Here is a 21646-nt window from a genome sequence, read left to right as displayed (position 1 = left end):
AAAATGTATCGAAAATGAAAGTAACAACGGATAAATATAACAATATCTAACCAGTTAATTAATATGAACTAAATGAATCCAAAGGAATTTTTTTTTCTTCAAGAAAGGGATAGGTTCCTTAGGGTTGTTTTTGTTGGTGTAGAAACTATATAATTATTTAGAATTTTTACATATGTAACATTTTGTGAACAATTGGATTATGTTTACCACAATACCCTGAATTAGATGTATCATTCACATCACCTGCCACAAGTGTTTTATGTAAATCATCGTATTCAAGATGTGTTGTTGAAATGGAAAAGAGACTTTGGGTGTTTTATTTGATAAGAAAGTACATCTTAAGTTGAAAGGAAACTTCTATCGGACAACCGTAAAACTGGCGATGTTGTATGGTACGGAATGTTGGACGGTTAAGAGCCAACACGAGAATCAAGTACGTGTAGCGGAGATGAGGATGCTACCCTGGATGAGCGGTAAGACTACATATGATAGGATTAGTAATGACACCATTAGAAAAAGAGAGAGTGGGGGAAGCACCTATAGTGAAAATTTCAAGACAAAACCAAAGGTGGAGCCCTTCATGGACTAGGGTGGGCCATGACCCACCCGGAAAAATATTTTAAAATTAATGACTATAGGTCTGTTTTGCAAAATTTTATACAATTTTACATCGGTTTTAGTTTTAAACAGATCTAAATCTCCGCAAAGTGGTGTAATGGTCCACATGGAAAAAATAATAATTAAATTATAGGTCTATTGTGCGAGACTTTAAACATTTTTTCAACGGTTTCAAAATTGACATACATGATTTTTTATTTTATTTTTATACTTGACTGGTTAGCGAAGGCTTATAGATCTTTGAATTTGCATGAGTTTCAAATCTCTCGTATATTATCCTCTCAACTGAAAATTTTCTCAGTTAACAGTTGTAAAATATGTATTCATTTTTTTAAAGCATTCACCCTAGTTTTTTTAGTCAAACTCCGCCATTTCAAATCCGTGTTTAATGCTTATTATAACTTTAATTTTGTGTTTATATAATATAGTTTATTTTAATGGTTCACCTGAGCTTTTTTTTCTTGCTCCGCCACTCGACAAAATGCAGAATAACACATGAATTGTTTTTATGTAATTGAATAATTTTTAGTGTGCGGATGCTTTACCAGCTCTAAATGTGAAGATGGTTCAGATTTGATTTTTATGAACAATGTCCCGCTCATATTACACATTTATCCACGGTAAATTAAGATGTAGTTACTATTTTAGACTTCGGCTCTCTACTTATCCAAAAACAAAATGTTCTTAAATTTGATATTTAAATTGGATTAAATTTTTCGTATCTTGAATTTACCCTACGTAAATAATTCAAATTTCACAAATTCATACTGAATTTCTTCCTATGTCTCTCATTTTATCTTTTTATCTCTCTCATTCGTTATCTCCATATTTCTTCATATTTCCTACACTATGAATTCACAAGGCAAACACAGATACTTTGGATTTATTCTACAAATATTTTACGTTTTTTAGTTTTACGGTTACACAATGAAAACTGTGAGTTAAATGCTCACACCTCACCTAAAGATTCAAAGTGAAGCAAGCACTTCAGAGTAAAAAATTTGCAAAATCAAATTTCCGATTTTTTTTTTTTTTTGGAGTCCTAACAGTATGTTCTAAAATTACGTTAAAGTTTTGAAATTACTAGGAAGAATGCTATGTGTAAACAAAGCTCATTTTTAGGGTAAAAAACATCAAAACACCTTAAGTCATGGTGGTCATCAATCAAATAGCAAATAGTTTTGAAATGAAAGTAGATTAGCAATGCTATTTCTCGCAACTAATATCATCTCGAAAGTTTCACGAATAAAGTTTCAACAAATGAAGTAGTGTCTTTCACGAAAAACATAGCAAGTATTGCTTGTATGTGGTTAAACGTTTTATAGCAATCGTGAGAGTGCCGTGAACCAAAACTTGTTACATCAAGCATTTTCCAAAGTAGAGTAGCAGAAAATAGATATTCACAAACATGCACATAAAATTATAACAATCCAAATTTCTTACTAGCAATATTTGTTTTTTTAAATCCCTAAGCAAATGGTGGCACAAGCAAAACATCCAATATGCTAAATTGTTTTTTGCAGAAATGTAACATAGTTGCCATTAGTTTTTGACAACGGCGCCACCATATGATCAACAGTACGCATCTTCTTCAACTTCACCATCTACAAAAATATAAAGATCCATTAAATTTTATTTTTTCCTACCAAATGCATATATGAAACTAAAATTTAACGCATGCTAAACAAATCGTTTACAATATATCTTCAAAAAGTTACTAAAAGAAAATATATCAATTGAAATAGAAAACTAAACACAAACCAAAGCTGCTTTTCGGTTTCAAGGTAGTTTTAGTTGCAAGTCATTGCAATTCTCAAAGGAAATCAAACATTTGAAACATATAGGAAACTAAGAAAAGTCTTGACGTCTAACCACGAAGATAGATAGCCCGGTTTGCTTGAGCATTAACTTCAGTGTTATATTCCTTAAACATTAAACAAAAAACATGTTAGTAATTGTTAACGCGCGAGACAAAAAAAAAACTATTAGGAATTGTGTAGACATAGATTGAACAAAATATATAACTTGTTAGGATGCTAATTTTTTATACCGTAGGAATGTGTTGGATGTTGAATGAGTGAAAGCATTCCCTTAGCTGCAAAGCATCATCACACAAGCTCAATAAATTCGGGTTGCTGATTTTCCATGAACCCAAAAACTGTTGCAAAACCAATAACATGTTATAAGAAAATTGTAAATTTCATTTTCTTGTTAATGTAGAAACCATATATAATAGAACACAAACCTGGTTGATAACATGTATGGAGTCTCCTTGCACAGTGATGTTCCTAAATCTTTTATAGATTGCTTGCTTTAGACCCAAAATTAAAGCGCGATACTCAGCAGAACTATTTTTTTGACAACCTAGTCCTTCACGAAATCGAAAGAGCTGCGAAGAAAAGAAACATAACAGTCAACTACTATATTTTATAAATCAACATTATAAAGTAAAAACGTATTGAGCTACTGCATAAATTTGATACCAGTCTCCCATCTTCCGCATACAGAACAGCTCCTGCACCAGCTGGTCCAGGATTTCCACCTGATGCACCATCAAACCGAACGATACACAAACCCTGCAAATAAGATATAGAACTTTGGAGTTAATATATGATTGTCAAAACTTTATACAAGTTTTAAATTTTGATAGAAGAGTAACAAAAAAAATCATGCATGATATGGAGCTTGGACAGTTACTAACACTAACTATACATGCAACTAATTTTATATAGAGAGTTGGTCATAATTACAATTATATAAGTATCTTTTGACCTATTATCTTTGTTATAGTTAATTAATTAGAACACAAAATAAACAAATCAAAATATGAAGAAAAATAAGAAGAAGATGAATCACCTCTCTATGGTTTCCAAGGCTCATGATTTCTCTCTCACTCTCTAAGGTTTTCAACTTCAATTCTTATGCTCTAGTGTTTGTTGCGTAGAGTCACACTACTATATAGTACAAAACTAATTGGTTAGTTATAACAAATTCTGAAACAGATTTTAAATGATTTTTTTTACCACAGCTGCAAAAAGTAACTATGGTAATTAACTCCAGTGAGTACTATGGCAGTAAAATGGATAGAATCTGAAATTGCTTAATTTTTTTTGGAAGAAAAATAATGTAGTAAATGAATAATAATCTGAAATTGCAATTTAGTAAATAAATAAAATCTTAAATTGCTTAATTTTTTTTGGACGAAAAATAATTTAGTAAATGAATAAAAATCTGAAATTGCAATTTAGTAAATAAATAAAATCTTAAATTGCTTAATTTTTTTTTGGACGAAAAATAATTTACTAAATGAATAAAAATCTGAAATTCCAATTTAGTAAATGAATAAAATCTAAAATTTCATATCTGGAAGAAAATAATTTGAATGCTTAATTTATTTTTTTGGCACCTGAAATTGCAATTTGTATTTATATGGAAAAAATATGAAAATGAATAAAAATTTAGTAAATTGAATTTTGATTCATTTTATTTTTATAAACGCTTGTAATTGGATTTTATCTTTTTTTGAAAAATGATAAGATGAATAGATTGTGTGTAATATTGGCTAATAAATACACAATCCGGTATTCAAGGATATTCATGTCATTAGTAAATTACTTGTCAGAAAAAATGTCATTAGTAAATTAGTAAAATTATCAAAATATCGTATCAGTTAAAGATGATCTTTCTCACATGAGAGAACTCTAACCTTAATTATCTTGTTCGTATATGCAGTGGCTGAAGATTAATTTGGGGCAGTGGAGAAATAAAATTCTAACATGATAAGTCGTTTTCTTATACTTTTAGGTAATGTATTTGTGTCTTAGAGAAAGTGAAAAATTATGATAATGCAACTCCTAGAAGAATTGTAACAGCAGTAGAGTTTAGAGAAATTAATTGATTTCATCATGCTAGTTTGGATCAAATTAAATACCGATAGTAGTGAAAGTGAGTCACATTTTCGGAAAGTGAAAGTGAGGCACATGTATGTATTGTGAGACTAATAAGTATGTGGGTGGATGCTTTATCAGCTCTAAATGTGAAGATGGTTCGGATTTGATTTTTATGAGCAATGTCCGGTTCATATTACATATTTATCATTTGCCGATTTTGTCGGAGTTACTACTCCACGGTTAATTAAGATGTAGTTTTTTTTTTAGGCTTCGACTCTCTACTTATCCAAAAACAAAAAGTTCTTAAAGTTGATATTTCAATTGTGATTAACTCTATGTAAATGATTCAAATTTTACAAAGAGAAATGATATTTGAATAACCATTTTATGACAACTTTTTCTCTCATACTCACATTATATTTTTACCTTCTCTCTATTGCTTTGGTTTTTGTGCTAATATATCTCATTTTCTTTATTATGTTTTGGTTGTCTAAAAAATTATCGTGTAAATGGATGTTCAAATAACATAACTCTTTCATAAATTCACATCGATATCTCCATATTTCTTCATATTTTCTACCTTCTATCTCCTTTTTAAGCCCAAAATCACCAAAGAGTAGAAAACAAAAAAATTAGATATCCAAATCTAAAAATAAGTTACACAACTGTTATAAATACTAAATAGTGGCACTTTAACATAGTAAAAAAATGAGTGGCGTTTTCATAGATACTTTGGTTAATTCACTCCACAAAATTTTTACGTTCTTTAGTTTTACAGTCACACAAGTGAAAACTGAGTTAAATACTCACCTCACCAAAAGATTCAAAGTGGAGTTTGATGTTCAACAATATGAATGAACGTGACATGAAGCAAGCACCCAGAAATCAAATTTCTTAATCCTTTTTTTGGTTATGTTCTAAAATTACCTAAAGTAATTATGACTTCAAGTCAAATTATTAGGAAGAACTTATGTATAAAAAAAGCTCATTTTTAGGGTCAAAAACATCAAAACACCTCAATCATGGTGGTCATCAATCAAATAGCAAATAGTTTTGAAATGAAAGTAGATTAGCAATGCTATTTCTCGCAACTAATATCATCTCGAAAGTTTCGCGAATAAAGTTTCAACCAATTAAGTTGTGCCTTTCACGGAAAACAAAGCAAGTATTGCTTGTATGTGGTTACATGTTTTATACACTTAAGCCATTGTGAGAGTGTTGTGAATCAAAATTCGCTACATCAAACATTATCCAAAGTAGAATAGCAGAAAATAGATATTCACAAACATGCACATAAGAATATAACAATCCAAACTTCATTTTGTTTTTTAAATCCCTAAGCAAATGGTGGCATCTACAAATAGTGGCATATTCAAATTAACAATATTGTAAACAACATTTAACCTTTGACATGTAGTGACGCATGCAAAACATCCATCATGCTAAATTGTTTTTGGTAGAAATCTAACATAGTCGCCATTCGTTTTTTGACAACGGCGCTGTCATGTGATCAACAATATGCATCTTCTTCAACTTCGCCATCTACAAAAATATAAAGATCCATTAAATTGTATGTTTTCCTACCAAATGCATATATGAAACTAAAATTTAACACATGCTAAACATATGTTTTAGTTGCAAGTCATTGTCATTCTCAGTAATTAGGAAACTAAACACAAACCAAATATGTTTTTTGGTTTCAAAGTAGTTTTAGTTGCAAGTCATTGTCATTCTCAGTAATTAGGAAATCAAACATTTGAAACATATAGAAATTAAGAAAAGTCTTAAGGTCTAACCTCGAAGATAGGTAGCCACGTTTGCTTGAGCATTAGCTTCAGCGTTATATTCCTTACACATTAAAAAAAAAAAGTTAGTAAATGTTAATGGCGAGACAAAACAGAGTTATAATCTAAAAAAAAAAAAAAAAAAGGCTAAATTGCATTTTTCGCTCCCTAAATTTTAAAATGTTGCGATTTTGACCCCCTATTAAAAAATGGCAAAAGTGACCCTTCATGTTTAGGGAAATATGCTATTTTGACACCCTAACATAAGGGAAATATGATATCTTCTAAAAAAGTTGGGATTATGACCCCTGTTTTAGGACATGTAGCGTCTTCTCAGCAATTTTGAGACGAAAATGGCCAAAATTGCCATTTTTATAAATAGGGAGCTAAAATCGCAACATTTTAAAATTTACGAGGCAAAAAGTGCAGTTTAGCCAACAAAAATTGTCAGAGTGAGCATGAACAATGTAGCATGGACCACTGTAAATGTTTTCAACCTCCAACTTTGGTTTATTTGATTTTCCACAAAGCAAATACCATATAATTAAAAGAGGGAGTTGTAATCTAAAATAAAAACAAAAAGATAATAAGCTAGTTATACTTGCATGTAAATATTCATAAAAATAGCATGATGATATAATGCACGTAATCTTTGCATGTTATTAAAGTATTCATATAATAAGTGATGTAGGATGCTGATTTTTAATTCAAGGTGGAACATTTAGATTGTGTATATCTAATTTCAAATTATAAAGTTAACTAGGATCACATGACTTCTTTTATAGACCAAATTTCTAAATAAATACCGTAGGAATGAGTTGGATGTTGAATGAGTTAAAACATTCCCTTAGCTGCAAAGCATCATCACACAAGCTCAATAAATTAGGGTTCATGATTTTCCATGAACCCAAAAACTGTTGCAAAACCAATAACATATTATAAGAAAATTGTAAATTTCATTTTCTTGTTAATGCAAAAACCATAATAGAACACAAACCTGGTTGATAACACGTATGGTGTCTCCTTGCACAATGATGTTTCTAAATCTTTTATAGATTGCTTGCTTTAGTCCCAAAATTAAAGCGCGATACTCAGCAGAACTATCTGTCTGATCGCCCAGTCCTTCACGGAATCGATAGAGCTGTGAAGAAAAGAAACATAACAGTCAGCTACTATATTTTATAAATCACCAATATAAAATAAAAACCAATTGAATTGTTGCATATAGTTGATACCTTCCGCCCATCTTCCGCAAACATAACAACTCCTGCCCCAGCTGGTCCAGGATTTCCACTCGATACACCACCAAACCGAACGATACACAAACCCTGCAAATAAGATATAGCACTTTGAAGTTAACCTATGATTGTCAAAACTTTATACAAGTTTTAAATTTTGATAGAAGAGTAACAAAAAAAATCAAGCATGATATGGAGCTTGGACAGTCACTAACACTAACTATACATGCAACTAATATTATACAGGGTTGGTCATAATTACAATTATATAAGTATCCGTTGACCTAAAATACATATTATCAATTTAGTCCCTAGCATACAATCAAGACGACAAATATGAGTAAAATTCATTGGTACCGGTGTCAGAAAAAATATTCATAATCTCATAGACATATTCGAGAGTACTCTACACTCTCCTAATTTTTTATTTCTCTCTTTTCCTATTATATTTGTTATAGTTAGTAACAAAAAATTAACTAATTAATGAATTAATTAATTAGAAGACAAAATAAACAAATAAAAATACAAAGAAGATATAAGAAGAAGATGAATCACCTCTCTCTGGTTTCCAAGGCTCATGATTTCTCTCTCACTCTCTAAGGTTTTCAACTTCAATTCTTTTGCACTAATGTTGCTGTGTAGATTCACACTACTATATAGTACATAACTAATTGGTTTGCTATAACAAATTCTGAAACTGAATTTTAAATGATTTTTTTACCACAGCTGCAAAAAGTAACAATGGTAATTAACTCTGAGTACTATATGGCAGTAAAAATGGATCTTTTCAACCTGCTTATTTGACTTGCGACATATGTGTGATATTCAAAATGTTAAACTGCATGTGCATGCACAGATGTTACGTGTGTATGTATCTCAAATTACATATATGGATATGGATTGAGAGGGGACTAAAGATTATGAACTGTACACACCACATTTTCGTGAATATGTGGATCCAAGACCAACAATAACTCACTGCTGCAAAATATCCATAATTAGTATGAAAATAAATTTAAAGATAACAAGTATCAAAATACAAAACTTAATCAATTTGCCTCAAAAGAGCAATGATATTTGTACATTCATTCCATGACAACTTTAGTGACAACCTTGTTTCTCTCTCTTCTTATTGGTCAAAAACAATGGATAGAGAAAAAAGAAGAGAGAGGATAAGACCATCATGTGAGTATGAGAGAGAAAGTAGTACAAAAGTTGTCACAAATTGGTTGTACAAATATCATTTCTCGCCTCAAAAGGCTTTCATGTGTAGTACACATCAAAGGGACAAGCGTATGGTTTGTTCAATGCTTAAAATGCAACTAAAGGAAACATAATTAGTGAAACCAGTTACTTCACATTAAGTGTAATAAAATTGCAATTTAGCGTCCACTAATTCTGATGCAAATGCATTTTTCCAATCCATTTTTTACACAATTTAGCATCAGGTCAGGTAGACGCTGATATTTTTGATTTAATTCTCTAATTAGCGTCCACATATTTTGATGCTAAATATTTGTAATGTAGTTTAAGTGGGTGAAACATTTGCTTGGAGTTGGCTTGGTCTTGTGGTCAAAGGCAGTTCAACTTCATATGGATTGTAGTGTAAGAGTTAACCCGATAATTACTAAAGCGGGATGCAAGGTTTTTGGTATAGGTTAGTGTAGCGAATTATTCGATGGTTAGAAATGGATTGGGAAGCGAAAGTATATCACACATATCCTAAGGTAAACAAGTGTGCAGATGCTTTAGCAACACTTGGTGTGAAAATGGGTTTGATGTGATTTTTTATGAGTAATGTCCGACTCATATTACATAATTAGTTTCGGATTAAATATCGCCAGTTTGATTGCAGTTGTGAACGTACAATTTACCTAAAGTTGTCTTGGCTACTTTCATTGGCCTCATCATCCAATGCTAGGAACTAGCTTCATAATCATTCATTGACCGAACTATATTTTTCGTTCGAACATGAAAAGTCACAATATTTTTAAAAATGTTTTCCAAACAAAAATAATTTACACATTAAGTAACAAGTAAAAAAAAAGTAATAAGTAATGATTTGAAAAACTTCTATAATTATCAAAACAAAATTGAAACGTGTTACAAAGGAAACACTTTCACATTTGAGTCCATATACACAATATGAATGAACATGACATGAAGCAAGCACTCCAAGGTAAAAATATTGCAAAATCAAATTTCCTAATCCTTTTTTTTTGGGCATGTTCTAGAGTTACCCTAAAGTTTAAGATTTCAAGTCAAATTATTAGGAAGAACGTTATGTATAAAAGAAGCTCATTTTTAGGGTCAAAATCATCAAACACCTTCTTCAGTCATGGTGATCATTGATCAAGTAGCAAAGAGTTTTAAAATAAAAGTAGATTAGCAGAAAATAAAGATTCACAAACAAGCACATAAAAATATAACAATCCAAACTTCATAGCAGTATTTGATTTTTAACTTCCTAAGCAAATGGTGGGCATTTACATTTACAAAGTCATGGCATGTTCAAATTACAAAATTGTAAACAACAATTGACCTTTGACATGCATTGTCATATGCAAAACACCCAATATGCTAAATTGTTTTTGGCAGAAATGTAACATAGTTTGCCATTAGTTTTTGACAACGGCACTGTCATATGATCAACAATACGCATCTTCTTCAACTTGACCCTCTACAAAAAATTTAAAAATCCATTAAATTTTATATTATCCTACCAAATACAGATATGAAATTAAAATTTGATGCATGCTAAACTAATTGTTCGCATTATTTCTTTCAAAACGCCATCTAAATGAAAATATATCAATTGAAATAGAAAACCAAACACAAAGCAAAGATGCTTTTCGGTTTCAAAGTAGTTTTAGTTGCAAGTCATTGCAATTCTCAGTAATTAGGAAATCAAACATTTGAAACATATAGGAAACTAAGAAAAGTCTAACCTCGAAGATTGATAGCCCGGTTTGCTTGAGCATCAGCTCCAGTGTTAAATTCCTTAAACATTAAAAAAAACATGTTTGTAATTATTAAGGGCAAGACAAAAATATAAGGAGTTGTAATCTAAAAAAAATTGGTCAGATCTGAATGGAAATGTTCATATAATTAAGAGCCTAATGCAACTGGTACAAGTGAGCATGAACAATGTAGCTAGGATGCCGAGCGCCATTTCAAGAGTTGAACCACCGTAAATGTTTTCAACCTCGAACTTCGATTTATTTGAGTTTTCCACAGAATGTAAATATTCATATAAATAAGAACATGATGATATGGTGCAAGTGATCTTTGCATGTAAATATTCATATAAGAATGATGCTGATTTTTTTACATGAACAAAGTATAAGGAAATCTGTACATAGATTGAACAAAATATATAACTAGTTAGGATGCTGATTTTTTTATTCAAGGTGGAACCAGTATATATCTAACTTCAAATTATTAAAATGAGAACAAAAATATCAAAATGATTCTCAAATACTAAAGCAATTGTTTGCAAATCCACAAAGAAATAGCAATTGTAGAGATGATGAATACCCTAGGAATGTGTTGGATGCTGAATGAGTGAAAGCTTTCCTTCAGCTGCAAAGCCTCATTGCACAAGTTCCATAAATACTGGTTGTTGATTTTCCATGAACCCAGAAACTGTTGCAAAACCAATAACATATGATAAGAAAATTGTAAATTTCATTTCACAAGTTCCTTATTTTCTTGTTAATGCAGAAACCATATAATTACTTAGAATTTTCAAATAACTATGTAATTTTCTGTGAACAGTTCGATTATACTTTCTTTCTATCAACATTCAAATGGAGTTTATGCAAAAGGCGAGAGACTAAAAAAATATGTTTAATATAATAGAACACAAACCTGATTGATAACAAGGTTGGAGTCTCCTTGCACACTGATGTTCTTAAATCCTTTATTGATAGCTTGTTTCAGTCCCAATATCAAAGCGCGGTACTCAGCAACGTTATTTGTTTGATAGCCCAGTCCTTCACGGAATCGATAGAGCTGCGAAGAAAAGAAACATATCGGTCAGCTACAATATTTTATAAATCAAAAATATAAAATTAAAACCAATTGAACTGTTGAATAAATTTGATACCGGTCTCCCATCTTCCGCATACAGAATAGCTCCTGCACCAGCTGGTCCAGGATTTCCAATCGATGCACCATCAAACTCGAGGATACAAGAACGCTACAAATAAGGTATAAAACTTTAGAGTTAATATTTCATATGATTGTCAAAACTTTCAACAGGATTTCAATTTGCAGAAGATTTCCATAAATGTTAAAAAATACTAAAACAGCAAGCATGATATTTAGCAAATTTATATACCATGTAGAACTTTTTATACATCATTGGTCATGCAATTTTATAAGTATCTATTAAACTAAATCAGCAGATATAAGACACTAATTAATATCTTGAAGTGACACTAGTGGCTAGAATTCACCTTATAAGGTAAATAAGTAGGGTGTCCGAGATTCGAATGAGCAAATAACGAGTAACATTTTTTAAATTCATTCTGAGACAACATTTTTTTATTTTGATATGCTTTTTGGAAGTAATTCACCTTAGTGACTTTATGTGTTTGAGAAAATCTTGCTAACTTTTTATTACCATGGAAATTTTGTGTAAACTATAATTTTCTTAATACCTACATTTTAGTATTAGGAAGAATGAAAGTTTACCTTGCCACAATAATTATAAAGTAAACTACCAAATTAATCTCTCACACTTTGTAAGGGCTCTCAAATAGGTTCAAAATGTGTATGACTCTATTAATATTTTAACAAGTTACTATCAATTTGGTTCTTATATTAACCACTTACTACAATTTAGACCCTAACATACTCTCATAAACCACTTAAGATAACTTAAGTCCCTATATTTCAACAACTTACTATTGATTCAGTCTTTCTATTTAACTACTTACCATGAATTTAGTTTCTAGCATACAGGTATTGATTAATATGTATAAAATTTGACAGAACTTTCGTGAAATATTCATAATCTCGAAGACCTTATTTAAAAAAAAAAAATCTTGAAGACCTAGAACACACACTAAAAATATGAAGGAGAAGAGGATGAATTACTCTCACCTGGTTTCCACGGCTCATGATCTCTCTCTCTGATTTTTCAACTCCAATTCTTTTGGCCTAATGTTTGTTGTGTAGAGTCACACTTCTATATAGTACAAAACTGATCGGTTTGTTATAACAAATTCTGAAACCGGATTTCAAATAATTTATGAACCAGAGTATATATTGTATTCTAGTCTAGTATAAATGAAATCAATATTTGAGAATTGTTGTTGGCACATTGTATAAGCTGAGGCACACGAGTAATTTACGTTTTTGTCCCCTCGGCAGTTAACTGTCGAGGAATTTGAAATCGGCTGCAGTTAACTATCGGATGAAACAGCTACCTGCTCCCCCTACATACTATTTTCATCATCAACTTCAATACCACCTCCATTCAATCCCCAAATCCAATTTTTTTCATCAAATCTTGATCCAAAATCATTCAAGCATCAAGCATAGGAGGTATCAACACACTTTTGACGTCAAAAAACAGGTATTGAGCATTTTAGTCCGTTCATTTTTTGGTTTTGTTATGGGTATCTACGTCAGTTACGTAGAACTCTGTCATGGGAAACCTCGGCAGTTAACTGTCGAGGAAAACATCGGTAGTGTATTGCCGAAAAAAACCTCGGTAGTAAGGTATCGAGGAATACTTGGTGAAAAATTTTCACAACGAAAAAATGCCAGCTACTATCATTTTTTCCAAAAAAAAATTATTTTCTTTTGTTTTTTTTTTTAATTCATTATGACATTGATATTGATCCATTAGTTAGTTGTTAATTCATATTTATATGTTGTTTAATTATAGCAATGGTAGAGAACGCGGAAGATGTTCCGGGAGAGACAAAACCAAATTTTGTCGAATTTTTCGGAGATGTCAAACCGCCTAAGGTTGAAGCGAAACCAAACATTGATGGAGCTTCCGTCCATGTTGAAGCTTCAAAATATGTTGGCTCTGGTGTCCTCCCACTTCAAGCCCACGAGGTTGACACAGCTAGGTTTTTTTCATACGACGTTAAATCGAAAGATAGAGAAGAATTGCTTGAGTGGGCACGTCGTCAATCAAATAAGGCGGAATTTACAATTGTTACACAAAGATCAATCCAATGTTCCGTCAAGCTTGATCAATCCAATGTTCATTTAATTTTGTTCTAATCTATGATTCTTTTCTTAAAGCTTTTGTCAAGTAAAACATGTCCGAGGTTGCAAAAATTGAAGGTCATGTTAGGTACTCCGCTTTTAAAAAGACAATTAAGGTTATGATAACACCGACGGACTATCTTGATGATTTGAAGGCACAACTTAAAACTTATTTTGAGCATCTTGGTGAAAATCAATATACACGTCACTTTATTTGGTCAAATGTCATGCATAGACCTAGGAGAAGATATAGACGAATACGCATGGAAAACGGCAAGTTATATGTCTTGGCTTATTCGCGACGATGGCGACGTCGGATTTATGTTTCGAAATATGGTGGAAGATAATATATTATATATGTATGTTCGTTCCATATGCAATTGCGTTGAATGTAAGTAGGATTTAATTTAATGATGTGTAATGAGTTGTTTAATTATGGACACTTTGTAACGTTTTGATGAATTTCAAACGTTTATGTAATTTGAACCAAATGTCGGTTTGATTTAATTATGGACAACTGTAAAAGATATTGTATTTTTCTTGGTTATGATCGAGTTTCAATGTTGTATGATTTATATTGCCTTTGGAAATGCTCTGTTTTAATTACAGATAAAAACTGGCCGAAAAATTGCTTGAAAATGCATTAGAATTATGCATAACCCACTGTCTGCATAATTGTTTTCCTCTGCAGATAACTACCGAGGTTTTCCTCGGCAGTTAACTGCAACCGGTTTCAAATTCATCGGCAGTTAACTGCCGAAGGAGCAAAAACGTATTTTACTCGTGTGCATCAGCCTTATGCAATGTGTCAATAGCAATTCTCTTAATATTTTCATGGAGGTAGAAGATTGTAGAGTAAATGATTTGTTACTACAGCTGTAAAAAGTAACTATGGTAATAACTCGAGTGGCATTAAACTCTGGTGAGTATGGCAGGTAATAATGAGTATACTGTAAATCCTATGTCATGTACTATTATTTGTTTTGAAACTTGGTGTTGTTGAATATGTGTCCTACTTGAGAAGATTAACGTGGTTGATCATGCAAATTTTCATTAAAGTTAAATAAACTATTTAATATGATGTGAGTATATTACCAAATTAACTTGCATTAATATAATGTTATATGATTCTTAGTGCGTAGTGTTATTCTTGATGTAATTCTTCTCAAATGATAAAAATTTGCGATGACATTTAATATGCTAATGTGCAAGTTCAAACTCACAATTATCCACTTCTCAAACATTTAATATATGAGTTTGGTTGCTAGACTCTTTAACGAAACGTAGTGTATGATAATTGAAAACATATTATAAAAACCATTTTACTGAAAGAATGTGTATAAAATTTCATTCAAATTAAGGTCTGAAGAATCCTTTCAAAACATACACATTAAGTTAACCATAAGGTGAAAGCAAGATATATAGGACTAGGTATAAATACTGCAAGGATTTTTCTAAATACTAAGTTATACAGGCTCATACAAACCAACTTACACAATTAGTATTTTTATCCCTAAAATTATGATTTTTGGCCCCAGAAAAATGATTTTGACCAAAATTTCAAAAACATGATAGTAAAGGACCAAAATGTTCATTTTAAAATAAGGATACAATTTTCGCGAATGAAATGAAATTAAGGATCAAAATGCAATTAAACTTTTCAAAATATTTCAGATGTTATTTTAAAGAAAGAAATATGTTTAATAAATTTGAAAAGTGAGTCCCCCTGGAGAGGGTGCTTAACAAAGCCACAATCTGTAATGGATTTTCTTTTCTTTTTGTTTATAATAGGAGTACCTATTAGATATCAAGTCTTATAGAGCAAGACCCTCTCATTTTGGATGGTCTAATAAACTTGATTTGATGTCATACAAAAATAGATCCAAATACTTGTTCACAAAAACTGAAATCATTTCTTTCGTAGTATCAAGATACAAGTTCCTCTTTGGGGATATTTCAAATTTGATAAAATCAAAATCATTTAAAAATAACAACTTTTCTATTTTGACATAGGTTCCCTCCACTAATCCTATGTAGAGATCGGCAAGAGAGTAATTGCGAACACTTATTCCAACCAAGATTCAAACCTCAATTCACTTTGTTATAAGAGCCTAGCCTTTTCTATTAGACCAAACCCTCCACCGGTAAAAGTGCGAACATATATTGTGTCTAAACAAGACGTCGTGACTTCACCTAAAAAACATGTCGTGACTCGTGACATTATGCTAACCAATGCTTAGTAGAAACAATGCTGTGAGATAACAGCAGTAAAAGTAGAATAGCATAAAAATATAACAATCCAAACATAACTCAGTTTTTTTAATTCCCTAAGCAAATGGCGGGCATCTACAAGTCATGGCATGTTCAAAATAACAAAATTGTAAACAACATTTGACCTTTGATATTCAGTGTCACATGTCAAACACCAAATATGGTAAATTGTTTTAGGCAAAAATGTAACATAGTTTGCCTATAGATTTTGACAGTGGCATGCTATTTGATGATCAGATATATCGATCTTCTTCAACTTGACCATCTACAAAAATATAAAGATCCATTAAATTTTATGTTCCACTATCAAATACAGATACGAAAATGAAATTTGAGGCAAGCAAAACAGATTGTTCACAATATTTCTTTCAAAATCTTATTAAGAAAATATTTCCAATGAAATAGAAAACCAAACACAAACCAAGGTTTCAAGGCAGTTTTGGCATTAAGTCAATGTGATTCTCAATAATTACAAAATCCAAAAACTAAACAATTGAAACATATAGAAAACTGAGAATAGTTTTGAAGTCTAACCTCGGAGATAAATGGCCCGGTTTGCTTGAGCATCAGCTTCAGTGTTACATTCCTTAAATATTTAAATAAAAAAAAAGTGTTACTATTTGTTAACAGCGAGAAAAAAATACAAGGAGTTGTAATCTAAAAATATTCATATAATTAGGAGCCTAATGCAAGTGATCATGAACAACATAGATAGGATGCCGAGTGTCGATTCAAGAGTCGAACCACTGTAAGTTTTTCCAACCTCCAACTTTTGTTTATTTGAGTTTTCCACAAAGCAAATACCCAATAAAAAGAGGGAGGAGAGATGCAATCTAAATAAAATAAAAAAGATGGCTAGACATAACTACATGTAAATATTCATAAAATTAGGAACATAATGATATGACGCTAGTGATCTTTGCATGTAAATATTCATAATAATAAGGTGCCTAATGATGTTGGTGCTACTGCTAGTGATCTTTGATATACAGGAGCAAATATTAGGAACTGTGTACATAGATTGAACATAATATATAACTAGCTGGATGCTGTTTTTTATTCAAAGTGGAACTAGTATATCTAAATTCAGAGTATAACTAGCTAGGATCACATGACTTCTTATATAGATATGCATTAGAATTAAAAATCAGAAGAGATCAAAATGATTCACAAATACCAAAGTAATAATTTTCAACTCCACAAAGCAGTACTAAGTTTAGAGAGGGCAACTTAAACATTATAGACCAATAACTAAATAAATACCCTAGGAATGTGTTGAATCTGGAGTGAGTGAAAGTTATCTGCTAGCTCCAAAGCCTCATCGCATAAGTTCCTTAAACGCGGGTTGTTGATTTTCCATATACCCAGAAACTGTTGCAAAACCAATAACAAGTGATACAAAAAATGTACAATATTTTTTTGATAATCAAAGATAATTTTACTTCAACTGAGTACCAGGAGTACTCCAACCCATAAACAAATCATAAGCTCGGACACATCAACAGTTGTCAAGACAACCCAAAGGGCAAACACACCAATCCGAAAACCGAAAATTACTGTCTCCCAGCCAGAGCAAACCAATCCCAACAAATGTATAAAAAATGGAAAGTAACAATGAGTAAATATTAACAATATCTAACCAATTAGGAAGAATATATTAATTAAATGAATCCAAAGGAGCCTTTATTTTTTTGGAAGGGGGACATGTTCATCAGATTGTTGTTTAGGGGACATGTTCATCAGATTGTTGGTAATGGATAAAACCACAGTAATTACTAATTACTTAGAATTTTCAAATAACCATGTAATATTTTGTGAACAATTGGATTATGTTTTCTTTTTATAAACATTCAAATGCAATTTATGTAATGAAACATTGACATGTAAAGCAAAAGGTTAGAGATTTGAACAAACCTGATTGACAACAAGCAAGGAGTCTCCATGCACACTGATGTTCCTATATCCTTTATAGATTGCTTGATTAAGTCCCAAAATTAAAGCACGATACTCAGCAGCGTTATTTGTTTGATAGCCCAGTCCTTCACGGAATCGATAGAGCTGTAAAGAAAAGAAACACAGGAGTTGGCTACAATATTTTATAAATCAACAATATAATACCCAATTGAATTGTTGCAAAAATTTAATACCAGACACCAATCTTCATCATATAGTACAGCTCCTGCACCAGCTGGTCCCGGATTCCCACTTGATGCACCATCAAACATAAGGTTACAAAAACGCTGCAAATAAGGTATAACAGTTTAGAGTTAACATGATTGTCAAAACTTTATACAAAAACAAGCATGATAAGAAACAATGTATAGTTGTGTGTATCTAAGTAACAGAGATAAGAAACAAATTAACATCTAAGTAACAATAATGAACTAAATTAGAATCAAAAAAGCCATCATCACAATTACTAGTATCTATAAACAAATTTATTACCTGAGTAGTATTTTTTTAAATTCATTTTGAGACAACATTTTTAATTTTGTTATGCTTTTCGGAAGTAATTTCGTTTACTAACTTTTTATTACCATGGAAACTTTGTGCAAACCATAATTTCTTAACACCTAAATTTTATAGTAAACCACCAAATTAGTTACTAACTTTGTAGGACGCTCTCAAATAGGTCCCTGAGATTATGAGTATTTTAAAACGGTCTTTGACTCTAATAAACTGTCAAGTTGGTTGCTATATTTAACCATTTAATACCAATCAAATCCTTATATTTTTACATCGAATTATCAATTTGATTCTTATATTTAGAATATGTTTGGTTCTGGAGTGACATAAATTGATTGCAACTAAAGTGAGTTGATAAAGCAAATTGTGTTCGCATGCATTCACATAAAAATGAGTATAACTATAAACTTGAGTGTAAAAATAAATTTTAAAATCTAAAGATACAAATCTTAACTTCAAAATCAATTTTAATCGAAAGCAAAAAAATATGTCATAATCAATTCAACACTTTTAGCATCAATTTTGACACCTATAGAAATGGAACCAAACCTATACTTAACCACTTACTATCAATTAGTTCCTAGCAAGTTGTCAAAAGGATTAATATGACTAATATGCGTAAAATTTGACAAATGCAAATACATTTTTTGAAATATTCATAATCTGAAGAGCTATTTAAGAGGACATATAAAGTCAAAGACGAATATGATAATTTAGTATCTGTTTGGTAAGACATGTTTTTCAGCTCATAGCTTAAGTCTTATAAATTCATTTGACTAAAAAACGCTTTCTTTGGTAAGAGTCGTGTTATCATGAGTTTATAACTTATTTATACTAGCTTGTAGCGGTTTTCAATAAGCGGATTCAAATTGTTTATAGTTTATCATTATTCATCTCAATTTTACCCTTGAAATCTTAATTGAAAAAATATATATATTCATTAAATATATCAATTCTATGTTATTTCATATTTATAAGTTAATTCAACAGCTAATTTTACCAAACATAAATTCAATCAATTAGTTGATCTGCTATCAATTATAAATTAGCATATCAACTAACATAAGCTAGTTTATCAATTATTCACTATTTTTTTTTTACCAAACAGAGTCTTACTAGTATCTTATGGTTTGTTACAAAAAAGATTTAATTAAATAATAAAATAATTACACTAGAAGACAAAAAAAAATTAACAAATGAAAATAGAAAAAGAAAATAAAAAGAAGCTTCCATAAGAAGCCAAACAACCACACGCAGAACCATCGCCGGAGAATGAACCGAATTCCGATACCGAAGAAAACACAGAACCGATTGATGATTGCATTAAGATAACGAAAATGCTAAAAATGAATGATCGTACATGCATTGTATTTAGAGAGATAAAAATAGTGAAAAGGAGAAGAAGATGAACGGAACGGAACGGAACCGAACCTGGTTTCCACGGCTCATGATTTTCTCTCTCTGGTTTTCAACTCCGATTCTTCTTCTACTCTAATGTGTTTCTGTGTAGAGTCACGCTCATCGGTTTCTTATTATAACAAACTCTCAAACCTCATTTTAAATTATTTTACTTTTTTGATAAAATTATTTTAAATATTTTTAAAACACAACAAAATATTTATTTGCTTCAGTTGCTAATAAAAGAAATTAATATTTGCTTCAATTTCTTATTTTAAATTAAATAAACAAAAAAGTTCCCTATTTTAATTCACAAAATTGGTCATCCATAATAAAATCGTGAAGTTTTTGTATGATGTTTTTTTTGGTGGCGGAGCCCGAAGAAAAGCTATTATGAATTTTTTTTTTACAGTATAAATGTTAATTGAAATAAGTTTTAGTTCAAAGATAATAAGGGATGTTTGAAACCCTCCACAAATTAGAAGGTTGTAAACCTTTGTTAACCAATCAACTATAGACACGACAAAAATCATGTATAATATTTGTGGAACCACCGAAATCTAAAACCGTTGAAAAATTCTTTAAAATCTCACAAAATTGATCTATAGTTTTTTATTTTTTAGGTCAGCCACTACACCACTTTACAAAGATTTGGATGTGCCGAAGGCAAAAAACGTCGTAAAATTGTTTAAAATCTCGCATAATATACATATAATTGTTAATTTTTTAATTTTTTCAGGCGGGTTGTGGCCCACCCCAGCCCATGAAAGGCTCCACCTTTGTTTTTGTTCATATTAATGTCAATATTATGATTGTTTTATGTTCAAGATGTGTACAAGTTATATCAATCAATTATGTTTAATCCGATTGTGTTAAGTTTATGTTCAATAAAAATCAAAGACATGTAAAAATTATGTTCATTAAGGACTAAAAATAATCTCCGTGAGTTTAGTTCAGTTGGTATAGACAATGCATAATAATATGCAGAGGTCGGAGTTCGAACGTTGGACATCTAATTTCTCTACATTTAAAATGTGTGAGCTTCAACCACTATGCTACTTGACAAAAAAGAAAAAGAAAATTTTGGGAAAATCGTAATATTTTAGGTACGGAAAATTTATTTAACCATCAAATTTAACTGTATTGAGTATGGTAGTAATAATGGTTGGGTAAATAGTTTTTGATTGTGCACTCAAAATAATTTCATACGCCATGTTAATATTATCATATTAGATTCTCAATATACTTATTTATTGTCATGTAGTCCATATGATTATTTACTTGTTGTCATATAAGAAAAGAGTTAATGTCAATATTGAGGGACTATTTTATTGTATGTGACTATTTTGATTAACGAATTGCACGATCAAAGATTATTTTCAAATTTCTATACATTAAGACTTTGTTTGAGAGTTTAAATGAAAGGGAATGGAGTGTTTTTAGAGGGTCGGAATTTCTTCTATACCTAAAGTTGTGTTTTGTATGCTTGAAGCTACTTTCTCACGAGCCTCTTGCAAAGAGATAGCACCAAAATCAAGCCACATGTTTTAGCGTGGTGTTTCCTTCAAACAAATAGGCCAAAAACCTTCAAATTCCCTTAAGTTAGATGACTCTAACAAGTTAGTTTTTAAGCGTTTTTATATAATGACTTGGTTCTTATAGTCGTAAGATGTTTACATTGTTACCCTTTTTTATCCAACTCCATTAAAACGTGTTTAAGTGATTGTTCAATATTGAGGTGATAGATCTA

At 30.9% G+C, this 21646-nt stretch overlaps 3 protein-coding genes across 3 annotated transcripts; all 3 read right to left on the bottom strand.

Moving 5' to 3' along the window:
• Positions 1 to 2485: 2485 nt before the first annotated feature.
• On the bottom strand, positions 2486 to 3498 carry LOC120580954 (uncharacterized protein Mb2253c-like). The gene is made up of 5 exons (XM_039835309.1): positions 3475 to 3498; positions 3102 to 3194; positions 2864 to 3007; positions 2669 to 2776; positions 2486 to 2542 (listed from the first exon to the last, which is right to left on the bottom strand). Exons 1-5 carry the CDS (start codon positions 3496 to 3498, stop codon positions 2486 to 2488), a joined length of 426 nt encoding a protein of 141 aa, XP_039691243.1.
• A 6492-nt stretch (positions 3499 to 9990) lies between these two features.
• On the bottom strand, positions 9991 to 12721 carry LOC112422662 (uncharacterized protein Mb2253c-like). The gene is made up of 6 exons (XM_024785988.2): positions 12640 to 12721; positions 11639 to 11731; positions 11401 to 11544; positions 11068 to 11175; positions 10479 to 10530; positions 9991 to 10210 (listed from the first exon to the last, which is right to left on the bottom strand). The coding sequence occupies exons 1-6, from the start codon at positions 12655 to 12657 to the stop codon at positions 10179 to 10181; spliced, it is 447 nt and encodes a 148-aa protein (XP_024641756.1). The 5' UTR covers positions 12658 to 12721; the 3' UTR covers positions 9991 to 10178.
• A 3276-nt stretch (positions 12722 to 15997) lies between these two features.
• On the bottom strand, positions 15998 to 20039 carry LOC112422891 (uncharacterized protein Mb2253c). The gene is made up of 6 exons (XM_024786670.2): positions 19930 to 20039; positions 18180 to 18272; positions 17947 to 18090; positions 17296 to 17403; positions 16567 to 16618; positions 15998 to 16297 (listed from the first exon to the last, which is right to left on the bottom strand). Exons 1-6 carry the CDS (start codon positions 19945 to 19947, stop codon positions 16266 to 16268), a joined length of 447 nt encoding a protein of 148 aa, XP_024642438.1. The 5' UTR covers positions 19948 to 20039; the 3' UTR covers positions 15998 to 16265.
• Between the last annotated feature and the right edge of the window lie 1607 nt (positions 20040 to 21646).

Source organism: Medicago truncatula, chromosome 6 (genome assembly GCF_003473485.1).
Source record: "Medicago truncatula cultivar Jemalong A17 chromosome 6, MtrunA17r5.0-ANR, whole genome shotgun sequence".
Lineage (NCBI taxonomy): Eukaryota > Viridiplantae > Streptophyta > Magnoliopsida > Fabales > Fabaceae > Medicago > Medicago truncatula.
Note: the sequence above shows the minus strand (reverse complement) of the source record. Positions and strands in the feature narration are given on the sequence as shown.

Excerpts from the sequence above, each read along its gene's own strand:
- LOC112422891 (XM_024786670.2), bottom strand. Across the intron at positions 18,091-18,179 it reads ATGATGAAGATTGGTGTCTG|CTCTATCGATTCCGTGAAGG; the intron begins GTATTAAATTTT and ends TTTTCTTTACAG. Across the intron at positions 17,404-17,946 it reads CCTTGCTTGTTGTCAATCAG|TTTCTGGGTATATGGAAAAT; the intron begins GTTTGTTCAAAT and ends GTTTTGCAACAG.
- LOC120580954 (XM_039835309.1), bottom strand. The coding sequence starts at position 3,498 with ATGAGCCTTGGAAACCATAGAGAG. Across the intron at positions 3,008-3,101 it reads ATGCGGAAGATGGGAGACTG|CTCTTTCGATTTCGTGAAGG; the intron begins GTATCAAATTTA and ends TTTTCTTCGCAG. Across the intron at positions 2,777-2,863 it reads CCATACATGTTATCAACCAG|TTTTTGGGTTCATGGAAAAT; the intron begins GTTTGTGTTCTA and ends GTTTTGCAACAG.
- LOC112422662 (XM_024785988.2), bottom strand. Across the intron at positions 10,531-11,067 it reads GCATCCAACACATTCCTAGG|GAATTTAACACTGGAGCTGA; the intron begins GTATTCATCATC and ends TTAATGTTTAAG. Across the intron at positions 10,211-10,478 it reads CCGGGCTATCAATCTTCGAG|AGGGTCAAGTTGAAGAAGAT; the intron begins GTTAGACTTTTC and ends AATTTTTTGTAG.